The sequence below is a fragment of the Alligator sinensis genome, unplaced genomic scaffold, assembly GCF_000455745.1.
Source record: "Alligator sinensis unplaced genomic scaffold, ASM45574v1 scaffold518_1, whole genome shotgun sequence".
NCBI classification, from domain to species: domain Eukaryota; kingdom Metazoa; phylum Chordata; order Crocodylia; family Alligatoridae; genus Alligator; species Alligator sinensis.
The window spans coordinates 736,988-748,759 of NW_005842718.1; the positions used below are offsets into that span (position 1 = coordinate 736,988).

General features: G+C 47.0%; 1 protein-coding gene across 4 annotated transcripts in view; it reads right to left on the reverse strand.

Annotated features, from left to right (window-relative positions):
- Window positions 1-11,772, reverse strand: part of PSTPIP2 (proline-serine-threonine phosphatase interacting protein 2) — a 64,942-nt gene that overhangs the window by 16,982 nt on the left and 36,188 nt on the right. For 2 of the 4 annotated variants that reach the window (XM_025216267.1, XM_006034276.3), the window contains exons 3-5: window positions 6,772-6,849; window positions 4,711-4,745; window positions 866-972 (exon numbers count right to left, since the gene is read on the reverse strand). In XM_025216267.1, coding sequence (XP_025072052.1) covers window positions 866-972; window positions 4,711-4,745; window positions 6,772-6,849 — 220 coding nt within the window. The remainder of the gene's footprint in view (window positions 1-865; window positions 973-4,710; window positions 4,746-6,771; window positions 6,850-11,772) is intronic. The other 2 variants (XM_025216265.1, XM_025216266.1) reach the window with 1 other exon arrangement.

Genomic DNA, 11,772 nt, shown 5'->3' on the forward strand with positions numbered 1-11,772 from the left:
ACGATGGGAGAGGAGTGGTGGGGGGGGGGGGGGGGGGAGAGGAGGCAGGTGAGGAGCAATGCACTGTGGGATGCCTGGAGGACCAAACAGACCTGTGTCACAGAACACTTGGTGTCCACACAATACAAGATAGGTTCACAGTGAGCCAGTTGAAAACAGCACTGGATTTTCCAGGTACACTTCTGAACCGTTCCAGGTGGATTAATTTGGTTGGACAGACTTGTATGACCACCTGCTTCAGGTTTAAAGCATATTTAAACCATTCAAAGTGTTATGTATGTCCATGCCCTGAAAGTCTGGCTAAAGCCCATGGCTGTCCCATCACTTGCTCCTGTCTGGAGGGCAGGGAGCAGAAAGGCTCAATGCATCTTATAACAAAAAGGAATGAAAAACTATTTTTCCTTAAAAGACACTGGGAGCCTAAAGGAAACCAGGGGTGGTCAGAACAAGGAAGCAGCCAAGGGCTGCACTGATTCACTCCGATTTCATTGCAACATTCAGGAGTAAAGGCTGGAGTTCCCAAAGTGGCAGAGAGTTCACAAGAGGAAGGGGTTTGGAGCGGGGCAATGTGAACAGGAAGCTTTGTATACAATAAACTTCCAGTCGAGCTGGGCTCAGGTAAGCCTGAGGAGCCAGCTGCTTGGGCTCACCCTTGATCCCATGACTTGCCTTGCAGAAGTCAGGGTGTCAATCCTGGCACTTGGGCCATATTCAAACTCAAGAAACAACACAGAATCAGGACAGAAGGGATCTCCCGGACCAACCCCAAGCACAAACACCGGTGACAGGTGCAGGCTGGCAACTCTGCAGACCCTCTGAAAAGCCTTCCCAGGCAAGCTGCATTACTTGGCCCAAAATTCCTGACCTTCTTCCGATGCAGTTTCTGCTTTTCCCTGAAGTCTTCCATTTTTCTGGCCTCTTCCCGGAAACTCTGGGCCAGCTGAATGTGACTCTGCCCCACGCTGTCTATCCCTGCAAAGGAAAGGGGATGGGAGGGAAGAAAAGACATGCACACAAAGTGATCTCATTGATTGAGCCTCTTGTATGATTTAATAGAACAGACCTGGGTAATCAAGTCTCCTGCTATAGGAGGCACCTGTTTCCTATAAATCCCTTTCAGAAGGACAGTGCCATGGGAGACTTAAAACAACTTTAAATTAAAGGTTTGCCTACACAGGGATTATTGCAGAACAGTGAATTCTGATTACCGCCCTTTGTGGGATGTTCTTAATCCACTTTGGAACTAAATGAAGATCCTTCTGAACAAGGCAGTTTGATTCCAGAATAAGAGCATCCACAAAGGAAGCAAAAAACATATTCCATCTGAATTCAGATCAAGGTAGGGAATTTATGCACATCCCCCAACACATTAAGGCCTAAAAGCACCCTATGAAGTAAATAAGTATTCCCCCCGCCCTCCCCAGCCCGCCGATTTACAGAAGTAGGTATTCACCCCGCCCTCCCCAGCCCGCCGATTTACAGACAGGTAAACTGAAGCATAAACCCATCTCGCAGACTCAATATAAGGCTCATTTTTAATTGGAATGATCTCTTCTCTGCCCAGATCCAGCAGTCACTCTAGTGCTAATAGCTAAGACTCTTCCTTGGCACAGGCAGTAAGTGGCTTTGTTTTTGGAGCCCAGAATTCAAAAGTTGTGTCCCCAAAATGTTTGAACCTCGCTGAGGCTGGGGAATCCCACACAACTGTGGTGGGCAGGTCCTGGAGGAGCTTGGATTTCCAGCAATACCATATTATTGCAGCTTTTTCAGCCTCTCATCTTTAGCAATGCTCACATTTCAAACATGCAATCTTGCTCATGCTGTGCTACCTGCTTCTTCCTCTTTAGCTTATCTGCCAGGAAAAAATACCCAGTAGCACAGTAACAGCCACAACAAGTGCTGCTGTCATGCTGATTGCATCTAATTCACCTCTTCATCCTGTGAAAGCTTTGCCCAATGCACTTGGGCACTGCTGGCATGTGCTTAGAGCAGAACACTATAAAATAGGGCTGTGTGAAACGGCACCGTTACATTTCAACTTGCGTTTCGATGTTTTGACAGAACAGCGTTTCATTTCAAATTTCATTTTGATTCGAAACTGCTCTTCCGTTTCAGTAGGGTGGTGCTAAATGGCACCGTTTCATTTCGACTTCTGTTTTGATGGGACAGTGTTTCGTTTCGACTTTCGTTTCCTTTTGAAGCGCTGTTCCATTCCATTTTGTCAAAACTGTTTCGACGTTTCGCCCATAGACTATAATGAGGAAGCTCTAAACAGCCTATAACTTTGTCATTCTGGCCTGATTTGGATGACCCTTGCAGGAATGGTAGCCCCTTCTGGGGGCATGAAGCCTGCCAAGTTTCAAGGAGATAGGTGCTGGGGTTTGGGGGAAACTGCACCTCAACGTCTTGGAAACAAAAAACTCATGTCACGTGTATGTGTTAAGCCACAGTGGGGTCAAAACTGCAGGCATGCTAGCCCCTGCTGAGGCCACGAAGCCTGCCATGTTTCAAGGAAATAGGTTGGGGGTTTGGGGAAACTGCACCTCAAGCTGCAGACAAGCAAAACTCGTGACATGGGTGACACTGTGGGTGATAAGGCGCAGAAGGATGAAAGCTGCAGGGATGGTGGCCCCTTCTGCTGCCAGCTGTCGAGGAGATCGGTGCAGGGGGAGTCTGGGTTCTGGGGCCCCGCACCTCTAGCTGCTGACCCGCAAAACTCGTGACATGGGTGGATGACATTGTGTGTGTATTAAGGTGTGCCTTCACTCAACTGACACCAAGCCAGAAAGCAGGGCAGTTCAAGCAATGCTGCCTTTTATGCAGGTTTTCCATCCCTCCCCCAGAGCGCTGGGATTAGCAGGGACCTCAGGGAAGGATGACCGTCACCAGCCAGCTACACAGTCAATAATGAGAGCAGTCCTGCCCCCTCTTCCCCCTCCCTCTCCTTACTTTAGTTCCTGTTCCCCTGCAGGCAAGCCCAGCTTGAGCTTCGAAACTCAAAACGTTTCAAAATTTTCAAAACGTTTTGACTTGCCTCGTTTCGTTTCAAGGCTGCTTTGAAGCTTTCTGTTTCATTTTGATTTCGCTGTTTCGAGCTCAAAACGAGTCGAAACAGCGGCAAAACGAAACTGCCGGCGAAACTGCACGCAGCCCTACAATAAAATCATAGCAAGCACCTCCCTGGAAACCCTTATGTCTTACGCGACGATCCCGCTCTGCTCTGCGGATACGTGTGCATGTTACTGTAGTCTAACTAGCTTCTTCCAAAGGATGTGGGACATTTTTGCATATCGGTGATTTTCCTAGGGTTAAATATTAACTGCTACAATATGGAAGTTCCCTCTTTTCACCACTTCAGTAGATAACACTACACTGCTGTTTGCAGCCTTGGGATAGCACAGGCAGGGAGACATCACCAGCTGATCTGAGCCACAGTGAAGCAATGTCTAGACCACAAATGTAAATCTACGTGAGCAAGAGGACAAGGGGCTTCAGGAAATGCAAAAATAGCAGGCAGCAAGGCCACCCCTCCTTTCTTAGCATTGCCACGTGTCTAGGAATGCAAGGGCTCTCCTCAACCACCAAACAAATTACAACTCAAAATAGTGCAGGCATCAGCTAACAGCTCAGCCAGGAAGTTCATTTTGGACAACACCCTTTACCCGACATGTCATCTCACTACTAAAGGTGTTTTTACAAGTGCTCCCAGGGGGGTGGAGGGCACTTTAATTAGAGCAGCTACAAGAGCCGCTCTAATTAAAAGCACCTGCAGCGCCTCATGGATCAGCACCCCTGTGCTTCCAAATGGTGGCGGGAGTGCTATAGCTAAAGCTCATCTAACGAGCTTCAGTTAAAGCACCCCTGCTGCCATTTTGAAGTGCAGGGATGCCGATACACAAGACACAGGAGGCTGCTGGAGCACGCTAATTAACACGCTCCCGCAGACTCGATTAATTGAGCCTGCTCCAACGTGCTGTGATTACACATGTAATTGCAGCACGTCGGAGCAGCCTCCCCGCGCGTCTGCAGGCACCCTATGCTCTTACACCCCATGAACGTTGTCGGTGCCTTTGCAGAGAGTGCCCGTAGACCGCTAACAGATTTGCAGCTGTCTGAACAACACTTCTTCCAACTAACTGCAGCCTTCAGCAAGACTTTTGGGCAGAGATCTAAAGAGAGCACTTTGGGTACAGACAACACTTTAACAATCGTTAGCAGTCTCTTGCATCTGCCCAATTCTGTAGTGATACAAGTGCATGTGATAAAGCCATTGCAACTTGAACCCCATTTGAAGGTTAGATTGTAAAGATGCTGATGCACACTCCTGAGAGACAGCTGCCCTGCTCCTTTCAAAGCATTTAAAAAGGTAGGACTGTTTATCCCCTTGGACACCTCAAATGCAAGTGCACAACCCCCTTGCCTATCTCCTTTGCAGAAGCACTAATGCAGAAGCAGTCTCCGAGTTACAATGCTACTATGCTCCGAGAAACTAGGTAGCCAGGACGGCTGCTTGTTAGACTAAAACAAATGAACCAAAGGGGAAAAGCTTGTCGTATCTTCCAGAGACTGATTTTACAAGTCATTTCCTGCAAGTGAGCATACAGCTTTGCAGATTTGCAGCGGTTAAATTGCTTTGCAGGCTGTGCCCTGCAAAAAACCCTGGCAGGTTTCTTCACCAATACAAGGAACAAAGCTTAAACAGTTACTCACGTTGCTTAAAAACTTCGAGCGCTTTCTTCAGGGTGCTGAAAAGACACAAGCACACAATTGGAAAAAAAAACTGGAAACAGAATAGTTAGGCTCAGAGCAACATTGAACAGTGGCCAGAGTCAGAAGATCAATACCGTGTTCCCTTTAACCTGGTGGGAACCGATCCATTTTATATAGTAGGAGCTGTGAATACCTCAGTCCATCTTTCTTGAAATCATATGTGCTGCACACATCTGCACACAGTATGAGCACACGCGTGCATGCGTGCACACACACTTGGGCTTTTCAGCAGTCGGTCACATCAGGGGCACGGGTTTACTACCCTATACAGCAACACCACGACAAGGGATGGTATTATCATACTTATTTCTACCACCGCACATGTCTGCCAACCAACAGAGCAGGGCAGGATATCTCATTTAGTTCACATTTGTGATCATTTGCTTATGGCAACACTTCAGGGCCCCAACCCAGGTCTGGGTCCAGTGGTGCTAGTCACCGCACCTATACACAGCCAGAGGCAGCAATCTCCTGAGGGCAGGGACTGTTTAAAAACACGAGGAATTTGTAATCCCCTTTTCACAAATGAGGAAGTCTGTTACTTCCTGTTCTGCTACAACTTTGACATCAGGAGGCAGGAGCTAGAGTAACTATAAGCTGTCAACAGCAAGCAAGGCAGGTTCTCTAGCACAGCGGTTCTCAACCTTTTTTGTCCCAGGACCCATTTGTAAGCATGGGTGGCCATGCCAGTCCAGACCCAGTGCCCCTCTCTCCTGACCCGCTGCGCAGTATGTGGGGTGGGGAGAGTAGGGCTCTTGCAGGCTGGGACTCTGCCAGCCTGCAAGGGAAAAGCCACAGTTTCCTGCGGTTTTCTGCTTTAAAGACAAATCCATTTTTAAAGTTTACAGAAACCCATTTTTAAAGTGTGTTCGGTACCCTTTCATACGTTCTTGCAACCCACAGGTTGAGAAACGCTGCTCTAGCAGACAAAGCATCCAGAGACATGAGTCCTATCCTCGTTTTGCTGCGCGGTGCGGACCAAAACACCTTGCTTCTGTGTGCTGGTGGTTTCCTCAGCTGGTAAGCAGACAGATTGCTTCCTACTTCTTCTGGGAAGCACTTTGGCAGATACCTATGAATAGCTCTTAAAGAAGCAGGTTTTACTATTCTGTGCTTCGGGACAATTTTCCTGGGTGGAAGTGGCCTTCCCAGTGACCACGGAGAAGGATGAAGGCTCTACGAGAACAGCACAGGGGTCGCATGATGCATGCATGTTGTTTCAATCAGGTGATTGGAAACGAGTGGGAGGATGATTTCTTCCCATTAATGTTATAACGCTGCCCTTAAGGCAATGCATGGAATGGGGTTTCGTACTAAACTGGAAACAAGCTCACAGCCAGCATCAAAACCTGATGAACAAACTGTGTGTATAATGTAGAGAACAGACTGCAGAGCTGATAGTCGAGGACACCGAGTCCGAGACAACAGCTGAGAGAGACTAGCCCAGCTCCATGTCCACCTAGAGATCTCTACGGGCTAGGCCTCCAGTTCAGCCGGCTCCCTGCAAGGGTCTGCTTGGGGACAATTAGCAGCCCTACGTGCAGAACAGCTTAACTGCAGAGAGACAAAAGTTCAGCTCCAAGCTCACCTTACCGTTCGGTTCAGGGATGTAACAGGACTTCCCCAAGACCTCACCGAAATGGAGGAAGAGAACCCACATTTCATGCCTCGTTTCACTGCTTTTAGCCGCTCACCCATAGGATCTTGTCCCAGCTTCCATGAAGCAGCAAGGTGTGGTGAGTTTCTGGGTAGCCAGAAGTTATTTTTCTGGCAGGTCAAATTTTGGAAATTCCAAATAAATGGCCAGGAAGGACAGACTTCCCGCACGGCACTCATTCACAAGACATCCGTTGTAAAACATCTCTTTTTTCCTCCTGTAACCTCGTTCCCAAATTTTGATACCACTGTAATTGCCACTTCCTGCTTTTACACCACTGTACCAGACCTCCTTATTCAAAGTAAAGGTGTTTTTCTTAGGAGTGCACAGGAGTTTAGACTTACTTCAGCTCTGTCTGCCCACATGGCTTCTTCCTTGACAAGTTAATGAGCTCTTTGCCATATTTTTCTTCTATGATTGCCCTGTTATAGGAAGAAAAGTGAAAGAATTCACATGCAGTGCAGAGTCTGAGAGTAGTTTGCTGTAAGAGTCAGGGTTGCACCAAGTTTTCCAGTGCGACACCATTCCCATATACAAACAGAAAGAAATCTTCTAAATCAAGGCCACTGGTTGCAAATACTCATCTTAAAAGGTCATAGTTAAGGTTGTGGGTAGCTAGTCTGGGACCTGTCTGGTGTGACCACAAGTGATCTTAACAACCCTGATCTGTTCTATAGAGTCAAGGGAGGATCCTGGCCCTTATGTGATAGGATCAAATTGATTTTGATCAAAAATGGAGCTGAATTTCAACTCTCCGCCCAGTTTTTAGTCCAGCTGGAACATGGTTAGTCCAAAAGTAATGGCTGGGATAACGGTGTTACTACTTACCCAATGGTCTTTAAATTAAACAGAGCTCTTCCTACTGTCTATTTGGTATGAGAGCCTAGGCCCCCTCATTACTGATGTTTCCAGTGGCTAAAATCAAACACTTCCATAGCAGATGACACCATGGAGATCTGTGCCCATTCTGCGCCCACAGACTAATTGACATAGAAACTACCTGGTCGGGTGATGTAACAGGGACAACCTGGATGACTTTGGGCCTGGAACATGAGTGGCCATGTAACATTGGCCTTGCCAATTCATACCTTGGGCTCCACACGCAAGTCCTTCTCATGCAAAGGCACATCCTACATCGCTTGGAGACAAGAATCTGTGTATGCATCTCATGCAAACACAGCACTTGCCACAATCTAACGGGAGACTGCCACGAATGGCTGCAACCTCCAAAAGGAGCCGTGTGACCCAGAGTAACACACACTGATCTGCTGATCTGCATCATGAATGCATGCACTAGGGCATAGTTTCTCAACCTGTGGTACACGTACCCCTGGGGGTACACGAGACACAAGCAGGGGGTATGCGGATACCCCAAAATGCTCTCTCCCGCACCCTCTTTTCCTCGCTCTCTCGCCCTCTTTTCCTCTCAAAACTATGGCAAAAAATTTGGTGCGCCACACACTGGGCGGTGCTTTAAATTCCCCAGTAATAATTTGGCGTGCCGCGCTTTGCGTGGCGCTGGGTTCAGCCCTCCTAGCTTTGGGCAACATCACCTCTAGCCCAGGTACATGCTTGAGTTGTGCACCCCTGGTATAAAAGGTGGCAACCCTACCCACACCAGAGCAGACATCTGTCATATCACGGCCTTATATACACAGCCCTTCTTCCAACATATAGCACACATTAGTCTGTAAATATAAAATCCCCTAGAAAATTGAGTGTTGGGATACTTATTAAAATTTTCAGAAGTTAGGGGGTACTTGCTACTTAAAAGGTTGAGAAACACTGCACTAGGGCAAAGCCCTTGGCAGACTTGCCATCCTTGGCTCATGTTGCAGAGGGCAGGTTGGTCCTTTACTCCCATTGATTCAGAGAGCAGGGGCCTGGCCTGCCCCTCTATAAGTCAGTATTTTAAGTAACAGCTCTTTAAGGAGCAGCAGGAAAATCATTTGCAACCAGCCGGCAAGGGAAAAGCCACAGTTTCCCACATTTCTCTCCTTTAAAGGAGAATCCATTGTTAGTTTTTTGATCCATTTTGTTCACAGCCCTTTCATATATTCTTGCGACCCACTTTTGGGTCATGACCCACAGGCTGAGAAATGCTGTTCTAAGGGACCTTTGAAAGGGAAAGCAGAAGTGCTAAGGACGGGCATTTCTTCCCAATGCTCCCAGTTACAGAAAAAAATGCCTGAGCCATCAACCACATCCTGTGGTTGTCCGCCGCTCAACTAGCTGCTCCAGGACATACTAGCACTTTCCAAGAAAGCACTCCTTTCTCAACTCAAGGGAGAGAAAAATTCAGGTTGTTCAAGTCCCTTGGTTAACCTGAACATTTCTAATTGTCACAGTGCAATATAGAAACTTACAGTCTTTTTTAAACGGATGCAAATCGGCTGAGAAGCAGGCAGCTATTTAAAAAGTGTTGCCTCCCAGAGGTGTGATCTAAAAAAATCTTTGTGGTATTTAGTAACTACTTGAGCTTACTTTAGAAACAAAAGCCTGAACAGTCAATCCACTACATCCGTAGCTTCTGTAACTGTACAGCAGCCAAACTATATCTGAAGGGGGTATGGACACAGGGGGCCACATTTTGGAGCCAACTGCAGGATGGACAAAGCAGAAGCCACAGATTTGTGTTCATGAGACTCTTGAAACTTTTGCAATCTACTCCCAAAGAGAAAGCACCAGTGAAAATCTGTCACACCTCTGGTAGCAAATATAAAAGGGTCAGAATTATAGCAGGATTTCTGCTTGCTGGAGTTTTGTTGCAGGGTGTCTGCCTTGCCAGAGCTGTCAGGTCTAACAGTGGATTGTAGAAAAAGGTGAAATGCTGACCAAGACAGTGGTCTAGAGGTTGGGACACTCAGCTGGGACTTAGGAGACTTGACACAAACTCCTGCTTCACCCTTAACCGCCCATGCAACCCTGGACAGATTACTGCAGCTGTAGGATTTCATAGATTTCATAGACATCAGGGCTGGAAGGGACCTCAGAAGATCATCGAGTCCAGCCCCCGCCCAAAGGGCAGGAAGTCAGCTGGGGTCATAGGATCCCAGCAAGATAAGCATTCAGTTTCATCTTGAAGGTGTTCAATGAAGGCGCTTGAACCACCTCCGGTGGCAGGCTGTTCCAGACCTTGGGGGCTCGGACAGTAAAGAAGTTCTTCCTTATGTCCAGCCTGAAACGATCCTGAAGTAGTTTGTGACCATTCGACCTCGTCATCCCTTGGGGCGCTCTGGTGAACAAACGTTCCCCCAGATCCTGGTGGGGGAATGAATATAGTTCACTGGCAAACAAGGTTCTTTGGGAAAATGTGATGTATTTTATTAGACCAACTAAATAGTTGGAAAAATTGTTCTTTGCAAGCTTTTGGGCACAAAGATCCTTCTTCAGGCATAGGGAGATTCTCTCCCTATGTGACTCTTCCAGTTGCTTTTCTATATGGTTGATTTTAACTTTTTTTCTGAATGGGCAGATTGCAAATTATTATATTATATATATATATACACACACTAAATTTTAGCTATGTTTCAGCATTCTTCAAAATAAAAGCCATTTCAAATTGACTATGAGACTCAATAAATTTTCCCTTGTCCCCAGTGACAATTTCACTTTCTTTAACCAAAGTGTAGTTCTTAGTGTTTGCGGTTTTGTAGCAATGCATTGCTATGGCCAGACCCCAGAAGCTATTACTGCTTTTCCTCCATTTAAACAAACATCAGTTTGATTCTAAATATCAAACTGAGAGTCTGATTATGAGTACATGCAGCCCAGCTGTTCTTCAAACTTGCTCAAGCCCAGTTGTTGGCAACAGTGCCTCCAACATTACAGGTTGAAAAATCTGGTAGCTGGCAGTGGTGATGGGAGCATTACCAACACCATTTCTTCCCTATTGATCTCTATGTTGCTTCCTCTATGGTCTAGCTACTGCAGCCACCTTTGTCACTCTAACAGGTACAACTCTGTGATCTTTCTGATTTTGGCAGGCACTGCCCCTGTCTACCTTCCTCTTCAGATGCAGTCCCCTGCTCAGCTACTCCTCCGGCCCTCCTCTACTTCTATCTCTTTTCCAGTTCCTAATCCTGGGACATTCCCTTGATTCTGCTAGCCTTCTCCATTTGTCCATAGACATTGAACCTCTTTACCTCTCTCCCTACCTATTTCTGGATGAAAGCAGACAGAGGCTGAATCCATGCTCCTGAAATCCATTTTTACCACCACTGATTTATCATCATCACGGAGAGTAATCCTGAAATCCGTGCTAGAGGCTGGGCTATGATGCTCGCCAGCTCCTTGAGTACCCTGGGGTGAAGATTGTCAGGGCCGGCTGACTTGAAGGTATCCAGCTTCTCAAGATGTTCCTTCACAAAGTCAGCATTAATGGAGGGCAGGGGATCACCCTCACCCGGACTTCCCGGCCCTGTAGCGGGCATGGGCGTCCCATGGGGCTGATGAAAGACTGACGCAAAGTTCCTATTTAATAGGTTGGCTTTTTCCTGGGCGTCAGTTGTCAGGATCAAAAGGTCTAAGGTCTGCCCGAGTCACTGGGCAGCATGGCTAGGGCATGCCCATTTATTCATAGATGTTAGGGTTGGAAGGGACCTCAATACGTCATCGAGTCCAACCCCCTGCCCTGAGCAGGAAACAGCGCTTTATAGATTTCATAGACATTAGGGCTGGAAGGGACCTTGGAAGATTGAGTCCAGCCCCTGCCCCATGGGCAGGAAGTCAGCTAGGGCCAAAGGATCCCAGCAAGATTATGCCCATGGCCAACTTGATCCACTGAAGCAACCTTCAGTGTAAGTCTAGAGCAGGATTTGAACTTCCACCTTCAGACCAGTAGCAAAGCACCTTAATTCTGCAGCATCTGCGTAACGTGGAATAACAGCACCTCCGCAAGGCAGAGAAGTGCTAGGATAAATATGCTAGTGATTCTGAGACTGCCAGCTACCACCGTATTATCCATAGTACTTATGGCTTCCATTATAATCTTGAACTTCCTGCTACAAAAGCTTCCACATATCCTAAATAGGCATTACCAGTACATGACAACTGTAAAACCTCATGTTAGGCTTGGTAGCTGACACGGACTGTCTCCCCATCCAACAACCTGAAGGTACTGAGCACAAGACAATGAATGCAAAGCACACAGCCCCCATGCCACACTGGAAAGACAGTGTAAAAACACTTTCCTCCTAGGTCACTTTGGAAGATTTTTACACCTGTGGGTTAATATTTAACACCCCCGCAAAAAAAACCCGAAACAAATAAAAATACCCCAGAGAAACCAAATTAGGAAGAACAGGAACCAGTGGTAATAACTATTCATTGCTTCTCTTCCTGCT